General features: G+C 49.9%; 1 protein-coding gene across 2 annotated transcripts; it reads left to right on the plus strand.

Annotated features, from left to right (window-relative positions):
* The first annotated feature begins 1,178 nt into the window (after positions 1 to 1,178).
* Positions 1,179 to 22,880, plus strand: gucy1a2 (guanylate cyclase 1, soluble, alpha 2). 2 transcript variants are annotated; one of them, XM_048980932.1, is made up of 9 exons: positions 1,179 to 1,415; positions 1,533 to 1,804; positions 4,119 to 4,180; positions 4,979 to 5,100; positions 6,098 to 6,816; positions 13,847 to 14,332; positions 14,610 to 14,753; positions 19,622 to 19,776; positions 20,775 to 22,880. In XM_048980932.1, the coding sequence occupies exons 2-9, from the start codon at positions 1,565 to 1,567 to the stop codon at positions 21,001 to 21,003; spliced, it is 2,157 nt and encodes a 718-aa protein (XP_048836889.1). In that variant the 5' UTR covers positions 1,179 to 1,415; positions 1,533 to 1,564; the 3' UTR covers positions 21,004 to 22,880. The 2 variants fall into 2 exon arrangements, with proteins under 2 accessions (XP_048836889.1, XP_048836888.1); XM_048980931.1 differs by having other exon boundaries at positions 1,179 to 1,804.
* The last annotated feature ends 4,444 nt before the right edge of the window (positions 22,881 to 27,324 follow it).

The raw sequence follows: 27,324 nt of genomic DNA on the forward strand, positions 1-27,324 counted from the left end.
ACGCCTCTCAAACTCTAATGAACATTGACCTGGGCAAAGCGGGGGTCTACGAAGTCTTACGGTGCGCTCTTACAGGCCGTCATACGCTGCCCAGCCACAGGCTTCTTACTGTAATATTTCTGATCGACCACCGCTATATCGTGCCGCGGCAGTGTCTGGGATTTATTAACTGAACAGTGTACATTTCCCGCAATGTTTATTATTATATCTTGTCTTGACGGTAAGTTATTGGGGACATTAATATGGCTACGGCGACAATGTCGCACTCGCATCCCGCCCTGGTGCTTATGATCTATATATCAGAGAACTGAAATTATGATGACGGTATTCTGCCGCTCCATAGCGCAAACCCACCAGTGCCCTGATCCCTCACTCATGCCTCCGACGTCCTTTTGATTTCTATGGTAATGAAAGACCATAAGGTAGCCAAGGAAGTGGGTCATGTGGACCGAGGCGCTTTGGAGGTGTCTCCGGCACCCGAAGCCTTTTCACGCAGCACCTCCTCCATGTGCGCCTTTGATTTTACCGTCGGAAAGTTGCCACGCTGTGTTGAGTGTCACCGTTTCCAGGCGCGCCAGGTAGCCAACGACGTGTCACGGGATATAAGAACATCTCAGACAGACTTCCTGCTGTAGATTAACGTCCATACAACCGAACCCAGCATATAACGGGGACTGTGTGGTTCGCCGTGAGTGATGATTGGGGGGCACAGAGACCCCTCCCTCTTTAAAATAAGGCTTGTGCGTACGGTTTTGGGGTCTGTGTTATAATCCCATCCACTGAATAGTAGGTAAATAATAAAAATCCACTCACCAATAATACATACACAAGCGACGCGTGATGCATGCGGCATAAATTTCTCTCTTTTTAAATAATAGGCTATTAAATTTAATAGTCTAAAGGTCTTCAGGCTCCTGTTAAATATACTGTCTCTCATTATTGATGTCTGTTTTTAAGTTATGCCAGTGGGAAAACGATTATTTCCTCCATAATATGTCGCATTTCTTTGCATTTTCGGCGTCGATCTCTCCCCAGCACACATCTTTGCCAAGCCTCCAGACTTCACATCGCTCCTCTGAGGATCACACCGAGAGGGGGTGGGCTGAGGGGGGGGGGGGCAGGTTGTTAGCCTTAAAAATTACTGATTGGCTGACGTGCAGAGCTAGAAAAAAAACGAATAGTGATGGTGTGGTGGTAGGGACTGGATGGTTCAGCGGTTGCTGAGCTCTCCGGCTGGCATCGGGTGCTGCGCTTCGCCTCCCAGATTCCCGCATTTGCGGTTTCCTGGATGCGCACTGACCCGCAGAACCATGAAGATCTTGCTCGTCGTTTATCACGCGGACACCGGGCGGAGCATTTACTTCTGATGGTTATACTTATTTATTGCGTCGGGAAGAAGGATTTTTGAACATCGGGTGGGAATGAAACGCACATGATGGGAATCTGCGTCTTATCCTGCGCTGTCGGGAACAGCTGATCGCCCCTGGATTTTAACTCGTATTCTGCCTCTCGTTCTCCGCTTTGCCCCCCAGTCTTAAATTCTCAATCTAATGAATCCCTTTGGATGCCCGGTATGTCTTCGAGGAAGATCTCATCGGAATCATTCAGCTCAATGGGGTCCGACTACTTGGAGAGCCCGGACGACAGCGAATGCCCCATGTCGCGGATGCTGTGGAACGGCCGGAGCCCCGTGGAGTCCCTGCCCAGTCCCTTCGAGGACGTGGTGGTGAAGCGGACCACCCGGCGCAAGCGCGTCAACCTTGACTCGCTCGGAGAGAGTCTGAGACGGCTCACCTCCCCGACGGTACGGACCGTCGCCGCCGCCTCCCGCAACTTCGCGGCGGCTGTACGAGGCGCTCCGTTGGTTACTCAGCTACGCTTACGCAGACGCGTTCGTGTGTGTGTGTAAGTGTACGTGTAAGTGTATGCACCTGCGTGAGTTTGTGCATATGTGTGTGAGTGTATACATTTGCTTGAGTGTTCTAGTTTATGTATATTTCTTTGTGTGTGTGTGAGAGAGTTTGTGCAGATTTGTCAGTGTGTGTGTAGCATTTGAACGAGTGTGTGAATGTGTGTGTATGGATTATGTTTATATTACATTACGGGGACCAAATGTCCCCCACAATGTAATAAAATCCTGTTATTTTGCTGTTGTGGGGACCATTTTTCCGGTCCCCACAAAGACCTGTGAATGCAATGAAAAAACTAAAAATACCAAAAAGTCTTGTGTTTTGTTCGGTTACTTATGGTTAAGGTTAGGGCTGGGTTGGGGTTAAGGTCGTCATGTTGGGATTAGAGTTTTCTCCATAGAAACGAATGGAGAGTCCCCACAAAGACATGATTACAAACCTTTCTTTCTTTCTTTCTCCGTGTACGTACGTACGTACGTGCGTGTGGGTGGGTGTGTGTGTACGCGGCCGGCTGTAACTTTCCCGTCTACCGTCATTCCTATGCTGAAATGTACCTGTGTATTGAGAGGGAACTACAAACCGAACGGTGTTAATCCTGCAAGAAACGCCACGTTTTCACTGATAAGAGTCAAATAAATATCGCTACACGGGAAAGTCTTTTTTTTTCAATAGTACGCGATAATTGATTGGAGTTTTGTAGTATTGCATTGTTTTTCTTGTAGTTGTCTTTTGTATTAACATTCTTCCGACATTAAACCTTGAATCATGCAGGCTGCTTTCCGCCGCCGGGGACTGTCAGACTGAATCAGATGCATTTTTACCTGGTCTTCGGCAACGCAGTCTATATGGAACACGGCACGTCGTTTTACTTATCATACCCTACCTTCTGTACACCACATAAATGTCCGTTTGTAGGCCTACTTAACGTGCAATGACAGTGATACAGCCTGCGAGTCGCACCTTCTGTAATTCGTTTTTAAATTATGGGTCGATGAAGCTGAAGTCCGCTTTGCTCGAGTAAAACAGCAAACTAAAAATAAGGTTGTTTTATCTGCCACCAAGGGACATTTCCAAAATGCCCCGATGTGGATTTCAGAAACGGGGGGATGTCCTAATTTGCTTGGATGGGCTGTGTATAAATAGACTTGCGATAGTTTAATTTTGAAAGTAAGGAGCACATGGCCGCGCCACCGGTACCCGGGGTGACAGTAAGCGGCTGTGCATGATTCATGTGAGCGGTTTCCACCTTTAAAGCGGTGACACATTTTACCGCCGGAGAGAGCTGTTTCATCGGGGAATAAAGAATAAATATGGAAATGTGAATAAAATGACAGATCTAACCGACTGCAGGATGCCCTGAATGAAGTCATTTTAAACTGATACATCAGGGCATGTAATATTTGTAAGTACAGGAAGAGGCATGTGTGATTAGTTATTGACAGATGGCATGTGTCTTTCGATAATGGAAGCTACAGTAATAAAATTATAATTAATGCATCCCTGAAGTGAGTTTTGGACTGGAATCGATATTACCGAGCAGCCCCGTGCCAACCCATTTGTGGGGAAACAAATGGCAGCGACTTGAAAAGCCGTCCAAAGCGCCTGTCAGAGTTAATGAAATGAAAGTGAGCTGCGGTGTAAATCGTAAGCGTCCGCGGCGCTCTTTCCGAGCCGCCTGTCAGCGTTAGTTCGGCTGACTGGGGGCTGCGACCCTTCCGCACGCTGTCCCCGGAGCCCGGCATTTACTCGTCCCCAACCTCCCGGGTTTCTGGGTCCCCAGACGGCAGAGAAAATGAGGATGTCGTGTGGGCGAAGTGTGATGTTCTCCTGACGTTTATATCTCACTGTAGCAGCGTAATCCGCCCCAAACAAATGCTTTAACTGGGCGTGGATGTGGTTACTTCAACATGACTCCCCAACGCTGTTGGATTTCATGTCTTCTGGACCCATTATGAAGTAAACATTTTTTTGGTGATGGTCTCTTCTGCTCCTTTACTGAATCCCTGTATGTGCCTGGCCCCCCCAGGTTTGGGGGGGGGGGGTGGGCTGTTGACCACAAACTGTTACCACACCAAATATGAAGTACACAGTGCTCTATTTAGAAGTTGCTGAAGCAGCATGATGTGCTAACTAGCTAGCTAGCGAGCACAAACCTTCATCTGGCCTCCCTTCGATGCCCTTCACACCTGTGCTGTCTTCCTGCCTCAGAGACACACGGTTCAGCTGGCCCTGCAGAGGACTCTGGATGCCTACAAGCAGAAGGGGATCAGGTAAGTGGGGAGGGGGTGGTGGGGGGGGGCTGGGCTGTACCGTGGCCTCTCTGTTTGTTCCCGGACGGTGGGAGATGGGGCCCCTGTTGGGGGGATGTTAGACTGTGTTTGTCACCATGCATCACTGCCCTTTTGCAGGTTTTTTTTTGTCCCATCATCAGATTTATGTCTGTTTGTTCACTCCACACTTTAGTCGTGGGTCTTTCTTTATAGTGGGCTTTGCTATTTCTTATTTGCTCATTTTTGATAGATAATTAAAAAATGTTCCAGTCCAGTCCCGGGGTACAGCAACAAAGCCTCAAATGTTCAGGCTGTTGGTGTGGTTTCCACCATGCACTCAGGGCCTGTGTGCTCTAGTGCCCCCTGCAGCCCCCCGATTGCCCCCCTCTGCTGGCATTGGCTTGTTGCTAAACCACCTTCTTATCTCCTCTATTACTGGAGTTTCTCTTCGATCCCGGCGCAATGGAGTCTGTTTGCAGAGTCACAGCTGTGCGTGCTTTCAGCGTAATATATTATTTTGTCCAAGTCAATTTATTTTTGTCCATTTCACAGTTTATTTCAGTATTTCAGGAGAGTGGAGAGACGCCCGTTTTGAATGTGGACGTGTCAGGCCATTTCTTTCAGCCAGACAGGGTGTATTTAAAAAAAAATGTGTGCATGGAAATGGGCAAGTGGGGTTATTCCGCAAGATGGCCTGTAGGGGGCGACACCATGTAAATTCCATGAGCTCTGTGGGTTAATGTGGGGTTCCGCCTCATGTCTCGTGTCCGCTTCTTGGACACCTTGTTGATATTGCAGGTGTGACGAGGACGGGGCAGATGAGGGTGGTGAGCCCGGAAAATGCCCCTTCTTGGAGGATTCGGGGTTGGGGGAGGAGAGTGACATCTCAGGAATCCTGCAGTACACAGCCTCCTTACTGGGTGAGCCCCCACCCCAGCCACCCCGGAGATAATTTATTTACCTAGCAGATGCCGGTGCCCGGGGCCACTTGCAGATCAAGACGTTCCCAGACTTTATGTACACAGCTGGAATTCCCCGGGTAACAGCTGTGCGCCTCCAGGTCCTGAGAAAAGGCTCGGTCTTTTTTTGTCTTCTTATTATTTTATTTACTCTCTTGGCCAAAGTGCCCACTGGCTAGTTACCGTGGTATAGCCCCCCCCAACGCAGATTAAAGTTCAGGTCACTCTCATCCCGTCGGCCATGTTTGACCACACCCCCTTTAGCTGAAGGAGGCCTCAGCATATTGGCAGAGCTGGAAGCCCTGTAACCTACGGGCTGAAACCAGGACAAATTGCCCGTGTGGATTTAAGGGGTCTGTTTTCGCTCCGTTAATGAGTCACGTGATCGGCACTGATTTGTTTACCTCGACGGAGCTTCCTCCGCGGCCCATTTGCTCCACCGCCTGACCCGACCCGACCTCAGCCGGGCCGTGTGCACGCAGAGAGACCTGCTGGTGCGATGGGAGCCCTTTGCCCTGATCCCGGCCCTGCGTTGCGTGTCAACGATTTTCGGAGACCCAACTCCATCTCTGCAGTGCGGACGCCTGTGATTCTGCAAGCCTCCGTCAAGCACAGAGTGTCCTGCCGTGCTTTTATTTTTTCCCTCCATTTGCTTAGCCTCGCGATTACCCCCCCCCCCCCCCCCCACAACCGCATTAATGTGGTCTCTGCTTCGCGGCTCCGGTTTAATCCCTGACATATTATTCCCTGTTGAAACCCGCCAGCTCAGCACAGTTTTCCTTTTCTGCATCACTAGCGTAACGACGAATTTTCTATATGGGAGGGAAAGAAATAGTCAGTTAAATGTTTTGGTTGGGATGCTTTCCTGGGGTCTCCCTGTGTCCATGCGGACATTGATAGCAGGGAGACATTCAGGGATGTTGTCATAGCGTAAAAAGCCTGCCCCCCCCCCCCACAGGGCTGCGGTTCGAGGAGCTCCGCGAGCACTTTGGAGAGGAGCTCTTTGGTCTCTGTTTTGAGGAGAACGAGCGGGTCCTTCGTGCCCTGGGCAGCGACCTGCAGGGCTTCTTCAATGGCTTTGACGCACTCCTGGAGCACATCCGCGCCTCCTGTGGCCGGCGCGCCTCCACCGAGTCGCCCTCCTTCCTATGCAAGGACGCCCCTGAGACTGGTAGCCTGCTCTTGCACTGCTTCCACCCAGCGCCCCCTGTGGGCGTGGCCATGCCTGGCCTGATCCGCGCCGCCGCCCGCAGGATCTACCACAGGGAGGTGGAGGTGGAGGAGGCGCAGCTGACACTGGAGGGGGTACAGAGCGAGACGGCCGCCTCCTCCTGCCTGTCCTTCCTAATTAAGGAGCCCCGCGCCCCAGGGGGGCCGCAGACGCTGCCCCTCGAGCTGTCGTGCTCGCCCCCGGACCTGCGCATTGGCCTCAGCACCTTCTGCCGCGCTTTCCCCTTCCACCTGGTGCTGGGACCTGACATGACCGTGCTGCAGCTGGGCGAGGGTCTTCGCCGCCAGGCCAGGTGCGACCCTCACCGGACCCTGCACTTCGCCGACTGCTTCGAGGTGGTATCACCCCGCATTGCCTGCACCTTCCAGGGCGTCCTGCTGCGCCTCTCCACCCCCTTCACCATTCGGACCCGGCCAGAGGGTGGCAGCACTGGCACCAAGGAGAAGGTGGGCCTCCCCCCGTATGGTCGTTCGCATCATCCCATGAGTTAAATGACACTTAGGCATATATAGAGGCGGGGCCATAAGGTCAATGGCCCCAGATGAAAGCTGATTGGCTTCTTGAATGCCCCCTCCCTGTCATTCACTGCCCTCTTATACTGCCCTCTTTAAAAAAATCCTTGATATGACTGTGTGGGGTTAACCCTCTTGGATAAAACACTGGCATTTCTGCAGATCGCTGTGTTCCTATTCCTGAGCTGAGAAATGTTTCTTTAGCAGAAGTTGTGTGGTGGATCTTCAGGGCTCCGGGTTCGAGTGGTTTAGGTGAAACACTGTGCACCTTCTTTGGATCGGTGTCTTGTCCAGGGTGTCCATACCTGCTTGTTCTGTTTATGGTCATGGGGGTCCAGAGTCTGTCCCAGAAGCTCAGTAAATCCTTAGGCTTTTAACGTATCTGTGATTTTGTACACGCTGGATTTTGAAAGCATGTCATGTCCAGGATGTGGTCCTCTTCTTCTGCCGTTCACTTGCAGGTCCTTTCTTTGCTCCCCATGGTTCTGTAACGAGGTGGCCTAATTAGGTCTGGCGCTGCCACGGCGCCATTGACGAACCATACAAACACGCCGGCTCAGCTCGTTAATCCGGGCAGATGATTCCTGGTGAGGGAAGTTCGCCAGGGGCTTTGCTTGCATATGCTGCCTTTTCAGAGCTTTATTTCTGCTGTTCATTATATTTAGCGCAGATATTACATGTCACATGTGCTGTCGGTTTCCACGGTGAGGAGCAGAGGGTTGCCTGCTGCTCAGACCCAGCGCTGAGCGATTCGCATCGCTTTACATGCCTCCTCCAATTCAGCATTTTCCGGTTGTAGCTTGTGGTGCAGCTGGAGAGAGAGTGGGCTGCCATTGCGTTAGCGGGATGCTAGCACGTTAGTAGGGCGCTAGCACGTTAGCAGGGCGCTAGCACGTTAGCGGATAGAGGGTGCCTGGAGGCTGGTCTCCATGTCTGTGCGCCGCCATGATGACCTCCCCCCCCCCCCCCACCACCTATCTGCCTGGCCGATCTGGCTGATTTAATGAGCTGGTCTACATTTTCCATCACGCTAAGTAATATGCTGAGTGGGGAATGCTTACGGCATCCTGAGTATTTACATGTCGGGTCTCATTGCTCTGGATTTCTGGGTCACTATACGGCACCAAAAGGACCTCCAGGAGGTCCCTCTATGGGGCACATGTTGGTGCTCACCCCAGGGGGGCTGTTTGTCTTGGTCGTACCTGGGGGTGCCCGACTGGCCTTAAAACAGTGTGTTCTTCTTCCCTAAATAAGCTGCTTATCTTGGCCCAGGACAGAAATGAAGGAATCACTGGTTCTTGCCAGTATTAAGAGAAGCATAGAAGCATGGGAGGTCAGTGCAGCTGCTGTGTGCCCCAATTGGACTATTTGAGTTTGGCTGAATTAAATCCAGGGTGTTTTATTTAAGTGTTTGATTTAAAACGAGTTTTCAGGAGAAACGCTGTCACTGGGAGTGCTGGGGGCACTCGCTTGGTCCTCCGTAGCCCCATTAATCTCCAGTGCCCTCGTGGAACTGAGTTGTTCTGAAGTGTGACTTGTGCTCGTTGGGCCTTGACATGAACTGTAATTAAAAAGATCTCGCAGGTACTTTGCATGTGATTGGAGGCATTTTTATTGCATTGTTGCATGATCCCGTTACATCCTGGGTTTCCATAAAAGAATGGAGGTGCCTGCTGGTGGTCTCTAAGTGCCAGTGTCTGTCCTGCTCCAGTGTCTGTCCTGCTCCAGTGACATGTCCTGCTCCAGTGACATGTCCTGCTCCAGTGACATGTCCTGCTCCAGTGTCATGTCCCTTTAAGGTCATAACGCAGTGCAGCCAGGACCCCCCCCCCCAAACCCCACGCTCGCAGTGTCCGAGTGAGTATCGACTGTGTTCCAGGAGGCCAATTAGTCCATTGTCTTCAGGTGACGTGGGGCTGGCTGATGAGAGGGGGTGAGAAGGTGGATGTCTAAGTGCTGCATGAGATGTGATGTGAGCCGCTGTAAGTAGGGGGAGGGAGGTGGCCATGGTTACGGCCTGTATGCGCCGTCCTCAGCACTAGCTGGCACCATCGCTCTGCTCGGTGAAAACATGGACATGGACACCTGGGTGCAGAACCTTCCGGGTCAACGATCCCAAAGTCCCACCTCCATCTGCAGAGTCGGAGGCCCTGATTGGACGTTGCCAGGGCCGTCGCCGTCTACCTGTCACTCCCACATAGCAGCACACTGAGCACTGTGCAAGCTAACCCAAAACGAGGCAAAAGGAGAAGGAGGGGTCCATCTTTCCTGGAAGTGTTTGAACCCCGTGGCGTCCCCCTGCTGAGATGAGCGCATGTTCTGCATGCATCACGGATGGCGATGTGAAGCGTGAGCGTTTGATCGTTTGTGGAAATGTCATGGGCCGTAATTCGTCCTGTGATCATGCACCGCCTCATAGGTCACGGATGCCGATGGGCACATTATCCTATTAATGCCATGTAAACTGTCAGTGTGGCAATAATGGAGCCACCGCTGCTGCCTGATTGGCTGAGGAAATATGAGTGTCTTTTGAAGCAGGCACCGCACAGGAATGTCTGAAAGTCATCATTGAGGCTAATACTGGTTTAATAACTGATACTAGTGACATTTAGTGAGGGGTCTTGGTGTAGGTTCATTGAAGGGTCTTGGTCAGATTTACTGAGAGGTCTTGGGTTATGTTCACAGGAGTGTCTTGGTCAGATTTAGTGAGGGGTTTTGGGGTAGGTTCACAGGAGGGTCTTGGTCAGATTTAGTGAGGGGTCTTGGTCAGGGTTAGTGAAGGTTCTCCTCTTCACTAAAAAGTGCTCATTAGGGTGCTTTTCCACTGCATCAAGTACTGTACTTCCGGTACTTTTGCTTTTCCATTGACTTCTGGTTGAGTACCAGTACCAAAAGTTCAAGTACCGAAAGGTCCAAACCAGCTGGGGTACTTCTTTGGTACGTCGGTACTTTGGGGTGGGAAAACAAATGCTTTCTTTGTAGATCGGTTATGCTAATTGCCCATTGCTGAAATACAATACAAACGCTGCCTTGTAAACAGTCGCAAACTCAGAAAATAATGATAAACGAAGTAAAAAAAAAAAAAAGTGTGATTTGGTCGTAAGAACAGGTACAATAAAAATATCTGGATGTCAGATATTAAAAACTATTTAAAAATATTTTTTTGAATATGCTAATAGAGAACGCATATAGCGTGCTGTCCTAGCGGTGAGATTTTGATATAAATATAGATGAAGAATCTATAAAAGGAATAATAATTAAAATTGCAATGCTTGCTACATTTTTTTTCCTAGGACAGAGTAACAAAGTAAAAATATTTTAGCGAAACTTTAAGAATTGAAAGCAAGAAAAAGCCTGATCTTAATCTAGCTGACTAGCGATGTAAGAACTGCATGTGCATAACATGCGATGTTGGTATCGCACATCATCCAGCCCTACAATATGCTGCAGCCATTTTTTTGACAAAAAAACCCTGCCTTGCGTTGTGACGTCATTTGACGCTTGGTACTTTCCCTACTTTCTTGAAATGCCAAAAATTTGGTACCTGGTGTGGCGGAAAAACGCCCTTAGTGTCTGAAGAGTTGATGCTATTGGAGCAGCTGTGGTGCGTTCGATTATCTCTCGGAACTCCGAAATTCCGAGTTCAGTGACATCAGTCTCCCATTCGAGCTACCGCACCACATCTCGAAACAAATATGGCTGCCTCCATGAATACGCTGCTGTGTCTTGTTGCTTTATATTTTAGCAGTTCTGGAGTAAGAATATTTTTTCCGACAGACAAATAAATAAGAAACATGGACTAGTCAAAGCACATTAAAAGCTTTATAAAATATTTTAGTACATTCATAGCGATATTCTTTTTTTCGAGAGGCAAACAAACGACAAACCAAGGACACTAACAAGTCTGGTAAACATCTGATATTGCTGCTAGGATACTGTTTACGGTCACGATGTGGTATTCTCTAAATCGAACATGTGCAATTACATTTATAATTATTAATACATTTAACAAAATAAACATTTTTAAAGATTTGTAAAATAGAATTACTGTTGACTGTGTAAGCCGCCATGTTGAAATTACGTCACGGGGGCAACTCGGACAAGAAAATTCTGTCCGACGTGAACGTCATTCTGACGGGAAGTGACGTTTTTCGTGACGTTCCGAGCTGGAGAGAAATAATCGGACGCACCATAAAAGAGTCAAATGGGTGGCTAAAGGGTTGCAAAGATCGAGGAAGGACTTTGAGAAAGACATTGTGTAATGCCCTGGGGGCGGGGGGGCAAGGCGGGGGCGCGGCCCCTTTCTCTGGGGAGCGGCGGCATTGATATGGAAATGAGGCCTCTCATTGTCTGTGTGAGAGGTGTTTGCTGACTTCTGCTGCCTGTGACGATGCATGGTGGTGTGGCGAGGGACGAGGGGGTGGGGGCTGGTATTCCCTCACCTCCTGGCCCTGATGCAGCCCTTCACATGCCCTGTTTTGTTTTTGCGTGTCTGTATCTGCACTGACACTCACGGCTGCCATTTTTGCTCTAGTCACTTCCTGCTGTCGGTGAGTGACAACATCCTGTCTGCTGTCCTGCCTGCTATGAATCCTGTATGTGGGGAAGGGGGGGGGTTCACATTTCAGCAGTTTTCTGTTGGGGTCTGACAGTAAAATGCCGGTCAGCACACAAAGTGCACTTACGGTGTTTGCTGAGGATTGCAGCCAAGGGTCGGCTTGGCGTTTGTTGGGAAAAGCCCCCTGTAGGGTTTGTGCACGCAGCTTCCATTATGCATGACAGTGGAGGGGCCTGTTAGTGTACCGGATGTAGGCGTGGCCATGTCCCCATTTCTGTGACATCATCTCAGACGCTCCACATTTGGCTTTCTGGACTCAAGTGATGGGGGTGGCCAGGAGTGATCCAGAAGGGCGGGGGGGGGGGGTGGGACAGCCAGCTCAGATGATCTCAGAAGATGAAGGTACAGCATCCATGTGTGTCCATGCATATGTCTCCTCGGCTCTTCCTGAACTGGGACCGTCTCGGGTTCCACCTGACCGGGCAGTGCATTGGGGCCAGGTCCAGACTAGCCCCGGGTGAGGCTGGCCTCCTCTGGTCACACAACAACCTGGAGAGAACTTTCAGGGACCTTCCGGGTGGAATTTCTCCATGGCAACCGAGGGCTAATAAAAGAAACCCTACAGATGTGCCATCCTCCAATCAGCCGCCAGGGACCTGCCCGATGCCTTTGCTCCACCATTTCCCGAGGATAAAAGGCGCCGGCGGTGGGTGTCAGGCCCACACTGAGGGCAGAGCTTCAGCCATCACCTCACATGCTGCCCCCTTTATCCTAAATCAAATTGTCTTCTGAAGCTTCCTGTTAGATTTGTTTTTTCATCACACTCTTCTTGATGAAATTTGACCAATGGGAGGGACCCGAGGAGATGGTGGGCGGGGTTTATTCTGGACGACTGTCTGTTTGCTCTGTGCTCATTGAGAATACAAATCGAAATTAGTTGCAGGTAACGAACAAAATGACTATTTTAGTAATGAAATGTATTTCTGTGTGCTGGGGCTGTTTATGCCAAGTCCTTGGCAGGCTGCCTTGGCAGCTTTAAAAAAAGACTTGGATATGAGGTATATTTTTGGCATTTTTATATTTGGTTTTGAAAAGCTTTCTGAAGGAAGTTTAAGCCGCGTAGCATATGGGATCTGGACTCGAAGTGGCCGGCAGAATCGGACCCAAAACCAACCATGGGCTCCAGGGAAGATGCGTGTGGGACAGAGGAGCGAGTGGGGGGTGGGTAAGATGAAAAGAGAGAAAGGGATGGGAGAGTTTGGGAACAGGGCACTGTGGAGGCTGGGGGCTCTGAGGACCTCAGAGTGCATCTCCCCAGAGGGTGCTGTACTGTACACACACACACACACACACACACACACACACACACACACACACACACAGACACACACACACACACACACACTTGCACCCAGTGCCTGCAGACAGGCCCCAGCGGCTCTCACATGTGTCCTCCTCCCCGTCTCGGTCTGGCATCTCTGACTCCTCCTGACATGACTCTGCATACATCTGCTGTCCCCAGCGCTCCACCGTTGTCCTCCTGGTTCTGTAGCCTTAGGCTTTGCTATGATGATGAGGTCACTCTTCACAGCATCAGGGAGCCTCTGACAGCGTGGGAGCCTGCGGTCCCTCTGCATGCGTCCTCTCGCTGTCACCAGGCCATAAGTCTGGATGATCCTTATTTATTTAACATGTTGTAGCCTCAGAATCATCAGAACTGATTGATGACATTTATCTTGATTTCTGATGAAATGTATTTTTTTCCAATGGGTACAGCAACAGGATCCGTATGGGATCAGTGTCATTGATGCTACGTTCCACGTACTTCAGAACTGGGAATGACATTTTACACAAATTACCCGTGTTCCAGTCCAGCAGGTCAGAAATCAGTGCCAGGGACCCATTTCAAAAAGCAAGATTTTTTGCTTGACCGAGTAACTTCTCGGATTTGATTTATCCCAGTTTGACTGACCGCTACCTTCATTTACTTACAGTTATCCCAGACTACCTTAAATCCAACAAATTATCCAACTAAGCAAGAAAGCCTGCTTTCTGAAACAGGCCCAAGTTCCAACCCAGTTAATTGTTAGCCTTAGTTAGCAATACCACATCACACGGTATTTTGCACATAAAAACACCATAGCAAAGTGTCCACAGATAGCAAACATTTATTTCTGTTGATAAAGGGCGCAGCCATCTTGAATTCTGAAGTCAGGGTTGTGTAGACACCTCCGACTTCACAATTCGGAATTCTGATTTCAGGGGGCGATCCTGTTGAAATTTCTGACTAGGGACTTGGAATTTCTGAATTATGGGTTTAAATGGAACACAGCATACTTATCAAATGCCCCTGAATGAGGGGTGTGCCTCTCTGTTAAGGTTTCTTATCCCCCAATACTGCCTCAGGTGATGGAGATCAAAGGTCAGATGATCCACGTGCCAGAGTCCAACTCCATCATGTTCCTGGGCTCTCCACGCGTGGACAAGCTGGAGGAGCTTATGGGTCGCGGGCTGCACCTCTCCGACATCCCGATCCATGATGCCACGCGGGACGTCATCCTAGTGGGCGAGCAGGCCAAGGCACAGGATGGCTTGAAGAAGCGCATGGACAAGCTGAAGGCCACACTGGAGCGCACGCACCAGGCCCTGGAGGAGGAGAAGCGGCGCACTGTGGAGCTGCTGTACTCCATCTTCCCGGGCGACGTGGCGCAGCAGCTGTGGCAGGGCCAGGCGGTGCGCGCGCGCAAGTTTGATGATGTCACCATGCTTTTCTCAGATATCGTGGGCTTCACCGCCGTGTGCGCCCAGTGCACCCCCATGCAGGTCATCAGCATGCTCAATGAGCTCTACACGCGTTTCGACTACCAGTGCGGCATCCTCGACGTCTACAAGGTAAGGGCTGGAGGCAGGGGTACAGGGTGCGGGGGGCCTGCGATGATAGGTGCAATCTTCTTGGGCGCCGGTGTAGCAGCTCGTCCATGGTGCCACATGGTATTCGACCGGCACTGTATAGATGGAGAGAGCGTTGAGCTGTAAGGGCTGGTGCTACTGAGATCATAGAACTGTAGGGGCTGGTGCTATGGAAAGCACAGAGCTGTCAGAGGTGTGCTATAGAGAGCACCGAGCCTCTATCGGTCCCTCAGTCCCTCCCGTTCCATATGTTCTGTAGATCGAGACGATTGGTGACGCCTACTGTGTGGCTGGCGGACTTCACCGGAAGAGCGACTGTCACGCCAAGCCCATCGCCCTCATGGCGCTCAGGATGATGGCTCTTTCTGAGGAGGTGCTCACGCCCGACGGGAAGCCCATCAAGGTCAGCCTGTCGTTTTGGCAATGGGACGTGCCGTCCTGAGATGTTTCCTTCTCTAAATTAGCCGCGGCGTGTGACTGTATACCCTGCTTCCTGAAATTGGCTGCAGAGCAACATCCCTAATTAGATAAGTGGTTATTAAAAACAGATGGAGCAATCGATGAAGGCAGGGATTGGCACAGCACTGAACCGGTGAGTCAGACTGAGGGCCGCTATTGGCTGCTTTTCTTGTCACATTATTATACAGACCCTGTTATGCGTACTAAAGTTATTGGACTGTTCCATCACCAATGTTGCGGGAGGGGTGGTGTATGTTTAGGTCGTATGGTATGGATCACTCCACTGTGCTGAGGTGAAACAGAAGCACCGGCTCACCCTTTATGCTGAGTTGGATTCTCCCGTGGACCATCTGGTTCACTGTAAGAGGCCCATGTGTATAAGTGCATGTGTAAGTGTATATACAGCATATTCACATTCTCCACTTGTGATCAATGCATAGCAGCTACAGATTTTTTGAGCCGGAAGTTAGAAAACAGTGGCGTGAAAAAGGCCCCGCAGGGGGAATAGCGGAACGCTTCCGTGTCCTCGGATCTGCCACCAGCGCCGCTCTTCAGCTCGGTGCTGCTGACACCAGCTGTAAATTACCCAGCGCCTGCTGAAATGTGGCTGGGAAGATCTGGAGATTTGGCTTATTGTTGGCAATATAAAAAGCCATAAAATATGCACACAGCAACGATCAAATGAATCTGACACGTCTTAATGAGCGTTTCACTATACAAGTCGAATTTATGTATAATAAATGTGACATTAACACTTTCTCAGCCCAAGAGCCTCTCCAGGAAAAGCTTTTGAAAGAAGGATGGATTAACACTTTCTCAGTATTTGGTTATAAATCTGTGGCAGCCGATCCAGGAATCTGACTAATCCAGGCTTTGAAAACTGTGTCTTTGGTAACTGGATCAATCCAAAGTAAAAAAAAAAAATCGCTAAAATGAATCTGGGACTCTGCATACTGTTAAATACTAAAAAAAAATAATTAACTGGGATTAATTTTTGATGCAGAAATGCTGTGTGTATGAAGACAATTGAATCTGGTCTCTGGTGAGATGACTGACATTGCTTCCCTTTCGTTTGAGTTTTGCCATGTGCCGGGCAGATTCCGATCTGAATCGCTTCAGTCGTGTCAGAATTTCGTTGCCATGGTAATAAAAATCCCACATCCCTCCTTTGTTTCTGACTGTTGATTGATAGACAGTTTTTAGGATGTAGTATGGGTGCTGTTGTTTCCAAACCCGTGTCCTCTTGGTTTTGGTTTAGAGGTTGGTCTGTGTTTCTGCATTAACTCAGCTGAAATGCAGAAAGGTGTGAGCGTTCTGCTGCCTGTCCCATCCCATCCTGTCGTCTCTCCTCCCTTCCTGTCCCCTCTATCCCCTCCCATAGCGAGCTATGTCTGGACACTTTGCTGGCCTCAGTCAGCTCACTTCCAAAAAGTATGTTCTGTGCACAACACTGGAAATACTGCAGGATTGTGTGCCTTAACTTCTATGCCACCTGCTGGACACACTGCAGCCTCTGCTAGGAAGGATGAGCTCCTCATCTTCTTAATGTTCGCTTTTCGCTGGTTATGTTGGAAATCGAAAGGGGGCCGTTTGCCGTAGAATGTTCATGCAGATTTGCACCCAAACCCCAAAAGGGTGACTGAGAATTAATTGTCAGCTGGTGCCCTGACCTGGAATCCAGCTAGAATGAAACAAAGAGGATGTGTGTGTGTGTGTGTATGAGTGTGCATAGTACTTAAGCTGAACTGATACAGTGAAAAATGTAGCTGTCTGACTGGATTAATATGTGTTTATAAAGACGTTAATCTCCAACACGGATCTGGCTGCTCGCTCACGGGGTGATGACTCAGCCCGCGCCCCGTGTTTAGGCGTGTGGGCCCCAGTGTCCGTTTATCCAGTGCGTGTGCTCACTGCACACGTGAATCCCACCTATTAATAGTCTCCTCCACGTCTGAGTGACAATTAGCAGTCCCAGACCACGAGACGCATGTGTGGAGAGATGGGCGCCCCCTGGAGGTGGAGGAGGGAGTCGCATCTCCACCGCTCGAAGGAGCATGTCAACTGCGGCATCCTTTAGGAGCAGACAAGCCACGTTTCAAGGTGCTCGCCGATTTAAGATCCCTTTGGCAATCGAGGATAAAAATAGCCCAGCCTTAGCACACCCTCCATCTCGAAGCGATGGGAAGGATCCCTCCAGACGGCAAGACGAGTGCAGAGAAGCAGCTCTGTGTCAGTCCGCACCAGACCGCCGCACCTCAAAAGTGGCCCCAAAAAAGAGTAGGATCCAGGCTGGTCGAGGGTATGCTTTATCACGATTCATGTTCGGCTGAAAGATTCCTGCATATTTTTTTGTTGCTGGGTGCGATTGACAAATGTTGTCATGGCAACAGGGGTGTTGAATGGCAGGTGACTACATAGCTGTGGTCTCGTCAGGGCAGATGGGAGCCGCTGTTCCCCAGGTGGGCGGGTGGGGGGCTCAGGCCAGGTCCCGCATCGCCATTGGTGTGTAGTGACCCCTCCCTCTATGTATTTCGCCCGTCATTGTTTCTCTTTGGACAATAATAAGGATTGTTCTAGGTTCTCTTTCCTTTACTCTGACTTAGATTGGGAGGGGGAGGCTTTTTGCTGACTGCTTCTGTCTGTGTGGGTCACAGAGCAGCTCCGCAGCAGGCAGCTTGGGGGTGTGGGGGGGGTCTTAAACGACGGCTGAGCTGGCATCAGAACTGGCCGAGACCGGCAACTGTGTACCGGGTTCCTATGGCAACAGCAGACGAGGCTCCGAGCTCTGGGTGTTTTGTATTCCACCTCACTGGCGTGCGGACGAGCAAGTGCATTAGGCCGGCGGCTGAGGGTGACACCGATTTCGGCGATGTCTCTATGACAGACTGTAATCGCAGGTGCAGAGAGGTCCTGGGGGCCACCACAGCGGACGACGCGTCACCTGGCCCCTAGCGATAGGTGACGAGTGTGTCGGTGTCCTGTCTGGAGGTCAAGCTGTGTGTTCAGGCAGCCTGTGGTCTGATGGGAGATGTGACCCCCCTCCTCCCGTGAAAGGGGCAGGGCTTCAGAGGCTCCCCCCAGCTCCTTCGGTTCTTGGTGGCATGCCCCCCCCACCCTGCCATGGCAGGTTTTAGTGACTCAAAGGGAGAGAGGTGAGGCAGTGCCTCCCTGATGGAAACTCATAGTAGATGCCACAGCATGCCCCCCCAGGAGGGAGAGATGACATTTTCACAGAGTAAGACCTGAGGCCTCTTTGGGAGAAAGGTTATTTGCTCGGGGGTGGGGGGTGGAGTACTGGAGCAGAAGACTGGATGAGAAGTGCCCTGGGAAAAGGTACATAGCAACTGGGCTAAGTCAGAGTGCGGAGAGGCCATTCTGGGTGTTGTCTAGAGTGGGATGTTTCCCCGGACTCCTTTCTGCCATCATCACATGAACAGGGGCCCCATCATCTCACTCCTCTGCCCATAATCATAGCTGATACTCAACAAGTAGAACTTTCCACACTCCTAGGCTCATGAGGTGGGGGGTGGGTTAGGGTTGTGGTGAATTGTGACCTTTTGCTGTCGGCATTATGTAAACGTGGAGCGGATGTAAACAATTGTGGAGGTGCATGACTCTGCCTGTCTGTCTGCCTGTCTTTCCATATGCCTGTCTGTCTGCCTTTCTATCCGCCTGTCTTTCCATATGCCTGTCTGTCTGCCTGTCTTTCCATATGCCTGTCTGTCTGCCTGTCTTTCCATATGCCTGTCTGTCTGCCTGTCTTTCCATATGCCTGTCTGTCTGCCTTTCTATCCGCCTGTCTTTCCATATGCCTGTCTGTCTGCCTTTCTATCCGCCTGTCTTTCCATATGCCTGTCTATCTGCCTGTCTTTCCATATGCCTGTCTGTCTGCCTTTCTATCCGCCTGTCTTTCCATATGCCTGTCTATCTGCCTGTCTTTCCATATGCCTGTCTGTCTGCCTGTCAGCGTGAGGGTTTGAATAGACACGGGAAGCTGCATTTGTGGTCAGCCATCTTGCCACAGATCGCCCTTCTGGGTTCTTCTTCAATGTATCCCTGCAAAGCAGCGTCACGCTGCTCAGGCCTGCCATCATGGGGCCTGGGTGTGGGGCTTGTTGGGGTCACTCTACTGGGACGTTATCATTCTGTTAGGGCAGTATGTGGTTACTGGTGAGCAGTCTGTACATTGTGCATTGCTATTATCCCTAACAGATACGAGCTCATGTCCAGCACTGTCAAACAGAATCACCTGACTGGATAAACAGATGCTAACAGATGCTAACAGATGCTAACAGATGCTAACGTGCAAACCCCCCCCCCCCCCCCATTCATACAGCTATCAGCTCAACCTTGATCTTCAGGCCAAAGTGGCTGTTTTATTATGTAGACAGATTCCTTTGTGTTGTTATGCCTGATATTTATATTGCTTGAATAATAATGGACGTGTAGTGTGCTTGTTGGGTGGCTCTGGGCATCGCGATGTGGTTTGAGCAGCGGCAGCCATGACAGTGAGCTCCCCCACCCACTTCACGCTCCTGAGCTGGCAGCAGGACCCTTCGCGTCGCCATGGCTACGGTGCCGCACAGACCGCTGGCATGCAGTAACAGCTTTTCAGCAGCAGAGTGTCTCTGAAGTGGATCATTAGGGATTTGGTGGGAGACTCCACCCCCCCCCCACACACACACACACACACACACACACACACACACACACACAAGTGGGTGGATGAGTGGATCGCAGCCACGTGCGGATCTGGCCCGGCAGTGCACTTACCACGGCCCCTGACCGCCCCCCCCGGTTTTCTCCCCACAGCTCCGGATCGGCATCCATTCTGGTTCAGTTCTGGCTGGCGTCGTGGGGGTGAAGATGCCAAGATATTGCCTGTTCGGGAACAACGTGACCTTGGCCAGCAAATTCGAGTCGGGATCCCACCCGCGCTGCATCAACGTCAGCCCGACCACGCACCAGTAAGAATCACATGACCCCCACAGCTGGAACCCGCTTCTTGGGTCAGCAGTCCAAAGGGCTCGCTGGATAGGTGTCATCCAGTGTATTGTTCCGTTCTGGTGTCTGTGTGGGGGGGTTGTGTACCTTCTAGTCACCCCGCGTCCCCCACACACAACCTCGCTGACTTGACATGGTGCTCAGATAAATTATACTTCTTACATATTTTAGTATCTCTATAATTTCTGCTAAGCTGCCCCCCCCCACAACGGGGGCTTCAAAGGAAAAAACAATTTTAAAAAATCCAATTTTCCAATCCCCCCCCACACTGACTGCGGTCATGTCTGAACTGAAATGGAGAATAAGTCAGTGTTGCTGTGGTAACCGTTCTGATTTTTTATTGTTCAAGGACGCCCCCCCCCCGCCGCTGTTCAGCATAAGGGGATGTAGCCAAAGGACAGAGTGCTGCTGCACGTCCGTTGCATTTTTGCCATTACTGGGGGGAGGGCAGGGGTACAGTGCTCTCGCTGGTATCATTATATATTAAGGTACAGCCAACTCCACCTCCACTGCAGGATAGATGCTCTCAGTGCGTGCGTGTGTGCGTGTGTGTGTGCGTGCGTGTGTGTGTGTGTGTGCGTGTGCGTGTGTGTGTGTGTGTGTGTGTGTGTGCATGCACACGTGAACGTCGGAACACTGCTTTCCTGCCAGCTCCCGTCATTCCAGATGCTTCTGTAAGTCAATTTGATGCTCGATATGGACATTCCAGTGGAGTGACATGGATGATGTCACTCTTGACCTCATAGGTTAAATTTTTCACTAAAACTGCCCCCTACACAAACAGATGGCCCCCCAGCCTGGGAATCACTCCAGTCTTACACACCTGCGTGATGTTCCTCATTCAGGATGTGGGTTTCCCCAGACCTGTGGAAATGCCGCTCATTTAGGTTTTCATGTGAAAGAACAGGAAGCATTTGTTCTCTGCCCAGGTGGTTATTTTTGCTCTTATGTGTCCCTGCAGGCTGCTTAAGGACGACAGGGCCTTCACCTTCATGCCTCGGTCCAGGGAGGAACTACCGGATAACTTTCCCAAGGAGATCCAAGGAATCTGCTATTTCCTGGAGGCAGGGTCGTCACAGGGAGCCGCTCCGGTGGGATGCTCGCGATCTACCTCCTCCGCCTCCGCTGCCCCCATCCGCAAGGTGTCCTACAACATCGGAACCATGTTCCTCCGGGAGACGAGCCTGTGAGCACCCCCCGGTGGCGAGGCTGCGCTGCTCACTTAGCGTTCTGCCACCATTACTGGCTCACACTGGGCCGGTGGGCGACTGGAGGACAGGAATGAGGAGAGACTGAAAGAAGCGCTTAGAAATTCAGGAGCTTCTGCTCCTTCAGACTCTCCGCATCACACATCTGACATTTTACTCGCATAATTCGGTGCCTTCTGACCACGTTTGCCGTCGGAGAGACGGAGGATCCCTCAAGCACACCTTCACCGTCCACCGTGCCGCTGCCCATCTAGCCTGCCTGCCTGTTGAATGTCCGTCCGTCTGTCTTCTGGCAACATCCATCCCTCTTCCTCATCTTGCTTCCCGGAATTCCTAACACTAGGCCAGGTCATGTGACCGCGCTTCCCCGCCCCAGATAGGTCTGACGGGGTCATGTGAGCAGCTCTCTGTACTTTATGGGTCATGTAGTCAGCTAACAAGCCCTGTTCTTATTTGATTCCTGTGCAAACTGCCCACTTGTGGTAGAGAAATGCTGTAACACCTTTTAAATAATTGCTTTTAAAAAAAAAAAAAAAAAAAAACTACTTGGCATAGCCCATTACCAGATCCAAATCCTACTGACCATCCCATCCGATAAGCTGCGATTGGGTGGGGGGGGGGGGTGGATAGTGTCCCTTCTGTGGAAACATCACCACCCCGCAGTTGTCATTCCGACAGTCCCTCTCTGGACTCCAGCGGTCTGTCTGCAGTGCCCCGTTACCCAGCGGCCTGGGCCCCCAATCAGAGTGTACAGATCGCTAGCCAATAGCAGCAAATGACAGACTCTCAGGGGGGTCAGTGCGGACCAGGAGCAGGAGGCCTGCTGATTGGTCACTCAGATTCAACGGTACAACAGACTGACCCCAGCTGGCCGCGGAGCCGTTCTGCTGTGTGTTGTCACAGCATGCGCCCGCCCCCATGACCCGGTGTCCCCTTCTCCCATCGCACCATTAAAGCATCATAGGTGTAAACCCAGTCGGGTCATATCAGTGTTTAAAATGCGGTTCTGTGATATGGTGACGAAGAAGAACCTGGAGCTCTCAGTCTAATTTAACTTCATGCTCTAACATTGGAACAGGAGATTTTGTAAACTGTACTAAATGGACACTTAATGCTTATACTAATATATTTTCTGTTTGCCTTTCATATCTGACACTGAAATGCTGAGGTGTCTGTTTATAAGACTCAGATAATGAGATAAAACTCAGAAGGCAAGGCTACTCCACACCAGACCGATCCCTTTAAAACGGCTCCAGCACTTGCAGGAAAGCGAAACAAATATAAAAATAAAACAAAACAAAATAAATTAAAAGCAAAATGCTTTACTTACCTGTTGTCATTATTTTATAGAGTTCGGAGTCGAGTTTGAAACTCAAAGAAATACGTTTCGGATGGCGAAGTTGTCGGCCTGTGGGTCCGTCGTGCGCTGAGGTAAGGAGCCTCACAGATTGGTTGGATTCACGGCAGGTTCCCAGCCGCCTGTCACACACCCAGCACTGTCTGTCACCCGCCGGAGGGTGATGGGCCGTGTAGTGATGCCATGAGACACCCTCGCCACTTGGTGTGCTGTAAGTACAGGTCAATGTAGCACTGCCTGCAAGAGAAAGAGCCAATCAGAGGCCAGCACCTGCTCCCTTATGCGGTAGCTTAACGATTTGTTTTCTAATTAAAATACGAAACGTCAGGCAGCAATACGGATGGACGTTGTTTCTCTTCTGTATGGAAGCCTGCCACGCCTGAGGCTGAGATGTGCTGTAAAATAACTGTACATTATAAAATTTGTATCCAATCTGACATTTTAAGCAATAATGTAAGTGTTCTACTTGTGGCAAGATAATAAAGTTAGCGAGCAAAGCGAGCGCTTTCGTCCCAGGTCTCTTTTTGTGTCCTCCACAAAGTAGCTGATTGGAGGTGAACCCAAATTCATCTGCCAGCCTAAAGATGTGGGGCACTTTACTCACTGCCGGAAAACCTCAATCCACCAGACGCGGAGAACTCCAATATCAATATGAGACTGTTTTTTTTGCTCTCCTTTATAAGACTGATAAGATCTGCAATCACCTGTCACTCTATGTTCCAGGGAATTCTGGGGGGAAATGCTGTGCAAATAGACTACTGTCAGTCCCTGCAGAACCATGCAGAGCAGCTTGTGGGTGGGGGGGGGGGGGGGGGGGGGGTTGAAAGGTATCCAAAGTTACTTTCGATGCTACTTTGCAATGATAAAATGGAGAATACTGCAGTCTCAGTCCTAATGTATTTCAGGAGTCCTTCCCATTTCGATGTTGCTCCCTGTGGCCTGTTTCACAAATCACGTTTCTCAGAAACCAGCACATCCTGTCAGCTACAGGCCCCGTTAGCCACATGCACTGTTAGCCAACACCCTGCTACTAGCAACACGTCCCGTTAGTCCGTTTAACAGCGCGTCCCATTAGCAACACACCCTGCTAGCCACACACCCGGTTTGACCGGCACCCAATTAGCCACACGTCCCCTTAGCCAATGCCCAGTTAGCCACCCATTCCATTACTCGTGTGTCCCACTAACCACATACTTGCCCTGCTAGCTTGGGATGTCACAATAGTAGTTGTTCTCGATACCCAATTTAATACCGCGGTATAAATAAATAAACTCAATTAAATTTTATTATTTAACTGCAGTATCCAGCCGAGACACGAAAAGTATGAAAATAATAAATAATGACAAATAAAATGAAGCCTCTGCATGTTAACATTACAAGGACGGCGCGGCGTTTCGAATTATTTTCTAAAAATATGATATTAAGCCAGAAATGTAAAGCAGTAGAAAAAACTGAGTTAAGGCATTTTTTTACTTGCTTATTTACAGTTTTCAAGACTGGGTCAATCGGATGTGAAAAAAAAGCTTTTAATAACAAAACAAACCACAAGATTATTTGTGGCAGCGCACAAATGCCGTGAAGGTATTTTTCTTCCATTTATGTAACATTTTTGAAATCGGTTTGTGATCTGTTAACATTTCGTGACTGTCGGGATTTAAACTAGACCATGTCTATGAATCATAGTACAAGTGGTTCAAAAATAATAAACATTTTATTTCAGCTTTGTCCTACTTTTTAAACAGGTACCATCTTGCTTTCAAAATTTTGGCATTGACTTTGTACCGACGTGTTGTTTCTTATGACATCTATACTGCTATATCCACCGGCTGGAGTGAGATTTTCAATTAGAGACAACCCTGCACACACATTTACATGCATGTAGCAGTTTTATTATCTTGTAAATAGCCTGTAGGGTTTGCACACTACCCCATTGCTTTTGGTGTAGCTAATTTTAGGTTTATAATGGAAAAATGTAGATTTGCCATAAGATTTCTTGCGTGAGCGGGCGTCTAAAAGTGTGAGTCGTCCCAGATGCGTGAGAGTTGCCACATGCCCTGTTATTGCCGTTACGTTACCCACATGTCCCCTTAACTACACACCCTGTTAGCTGCGCGTCCCGCTAGCCACACGTCAATTGCCCGCCACATGTCCAATTAGTCACACCAGAAGGCAGACAGATAACGGGATACATTCGATACCATCATCAGTGTCTGATTTACACGTCAAACACTCTTATCCAAAAAGCAGAGCCAGCCAGCATGCCCAGTGCCCTCCTGCCGCTGCAAGGGCCAGAGCTGTTAATAATTCACTGCACTTCTGTCTGCCTGTGACTGCTGCTAAGCAGGATCCAGGCAGTGTTTCCCCAGTGTTCCATCCAACCACAGCCTGCCTGTGAATGCAGCTTCACCAGGAACCACGCTCTTGACTCCATTTCTGTTTGAACCACCCCCTCCTTCCTTAACAACAGTGCTGCTGAGGTGAGTCAGTCAATGCTGTTTTGTCTGTAGACTGCAGCGTGACTCGGTGCTAGAAGGGAGTGGAGGTGGTGACCTGCGAGTGAGTCACCTTCCTGTGGGGTTGTATCATTTCAAACACCTTCTGAGGACTCTGGCTGCTGCTCAGCTGTGTGTGTGTGTGTGTGTGTGTGTGTGTGTGTGTGTGGATTATGATTATCCCCTGCAATGTAATAAAAACCTGTTGTTTTGAAATTGAAAAAACTACAAAGGCCAGTAGTCTGTTTTTTTGTTTGGTTACTTATAGTTAAGGTCGTTATGTTGGGATTAGCGTTTTTGCCATAGAAATGAATGGAGAGTCCCCACAAATATATAATTGCAAACCTGTGTGTGTATGAGGAGGGGTGTTTGGTGGAGAGGGACGCAGAGAGTGATTTTGAGCCCCCCGCTTCTGAACACCTTGTGAATCACAATGATGCACCTGCGGTCATGCTACAATCAACCGTGAAGCCCCGCCCTCAGGACAGGCATTGCACCGTGGAGATCACATGACCACCGTGAAGCCCCGCCCTCAGGACAAGCTTGTTACCGTGGAGATCACATGATGGCTATATCGCAATGGACGGTATGTCCCCTTTCATTCCCATTTCAGGTGTGCTTCCATAACATTTCCATAACAGTTTCTCTCAACCAGGTGATTTGTGACATGTGACATAACCTAAAATCAACCTAGGAATATCAGTCGAGCCAACAAAATCACCTTCAGATCGTCGACTGTTTGAAAGCCACTTTTCTGTGCTTTGCCGGAAATCTTCAGAGCACTCCTTTTACCGCTTGGAGGGCTCACCGGTGCTACGTTAACCAAACAAGCCGTCACGCTGATTAAGAGCGGCTCATTACCTCAGAGGTTGTTAGCGATCATGACATCATGATCCTCCCTCTCCGTGCAGCCTCCAGACTCTCGTACCCTCTCTGTGCATGTCGGCATACGGCACTTCACCGTTTCTCAGTATCACTCATCCGTTTTGCAGTCACGGTCATCCTGGACTCCATCCCAGGGAGTATCGTGTGCGGGCTGAGATACAGCCAGGAAGCCCATTACAAGAAATGCCACCACTGTACACATAAACTATAGAAATGCTTTGGACATGACTGCTGATGTCATCAAACATTCCGTTCGACTTCTGCCACACCAAGCGCTCAAGTAATTTTATGCATTAATAACCTGTGAACAATTTGTAAGGTGGGATGAAGAATGGCGGGCTGGGAGCAACCAAATACCAACGCTGCGAAAATGATTATTCAAGGGTGAGCAAATAGAGAATGAGAATGGAACCGATATCAGAGAGGGGGATTCTGCGAAATGGTTCTCAATAGCGCAGCTTCATAGAACAAAAGAGATGGACAAAGTGAAAGGGAAAGTGAAGAAAGGTATGAAGAAATGAAGGATAGAGCAACAGCATCAGATATAGCTAATGACAGTCCTGGCATGGACTTCACGGGGTGGGGGGGGCGGGGGATATACATTTTTAAATCACATCAGCATGCAAATCTAAATGTCAATGTGCCTGAGAAACACAAAGAAGCAGAGTGGAGATGGACTCCTGAATGTCACAGTGCGGCAGAGATCGCACAGTCCTCAGGAAGATAAGCGGGATCCACCCAGGTGGCCCAGGTGCGGGATCCATGCATCTCGCAGTCCCTTCAAGACTCTGGTGACACGTAAGCATGTATCCCATTGAGGTTCATCCCTCATGAACTTAATCTATGATTAATCTATACCTGCCAGGACCAGAAAGCAAAGCTACAATGGGGATTTGGGGTTGAATCGAGGAAAGTTACACAGACACGTAGGTGCAGGAGAATGGCTGCCACTCAAACCACACGTTTGCCCCTGACACCTCAGGGCCCCCCTGTTGGCCACAAACAGTAACTACACTACAGGGGGCCCTGAAATGACTTTTTGAGTGGGGGTAACAACAAACCTGTCCCTGACAAGGACTTCTAGAGCCTGCTGAAGGTCCTGGTGTCTGGTCTGCGCTCCTGTAGCTCCTTCCCCCCGCAAACAGAGCTGCGTGTTAGTCCTTACAGAGCAGGCTGTCTCCTCCTGTTTGTTACACAGTGAAAGCTCCCGGCGCGAGGCATTAGGCTCGATGAACGCGCACAGGACTGACAGCGCGGAGTGACGCTTCAGAGGAAGAGGTTCCTGTACACACCGCCGTGGGAGGACAGCCGGGTAGTTTGCTGCTGAAATCGGCCAATTTTCTCCTTGCTTTTGCAGCCTCGCCACACCTGTGCCTGACTGGAGAGAGAACTTCCCTTGGAGAGGGAGCCTGACTGTAGCTGGGCAGATGACAGGTAGAGAACCCAAAACCACCTGCTGTTCATGGTGGAGGTAATTCATGGAGGGCTCAAGATGATCCTGCCTCCAACTGACTGCTTTAAATCAGACTCCCCAAAAATTTAGGAGGGAGGCCACCTGCAGGATGTCTG

Source organism: Brienomyrus brachyistius, chromosome 17 (genome assembly GCF_023856365.1).
Source record: "Brienomyrus brachyistius isolate T26 chromosome 17, BBRACH_0.4, whole genome shotgun sequence".
NCBI classification, from domain to species: Eukaryota; Metazoa; Chordata; class Actinopteri; order Osteoglossiformes; family Mormyridae; genus Brienomyrus; species Brienomyrus brachyistius.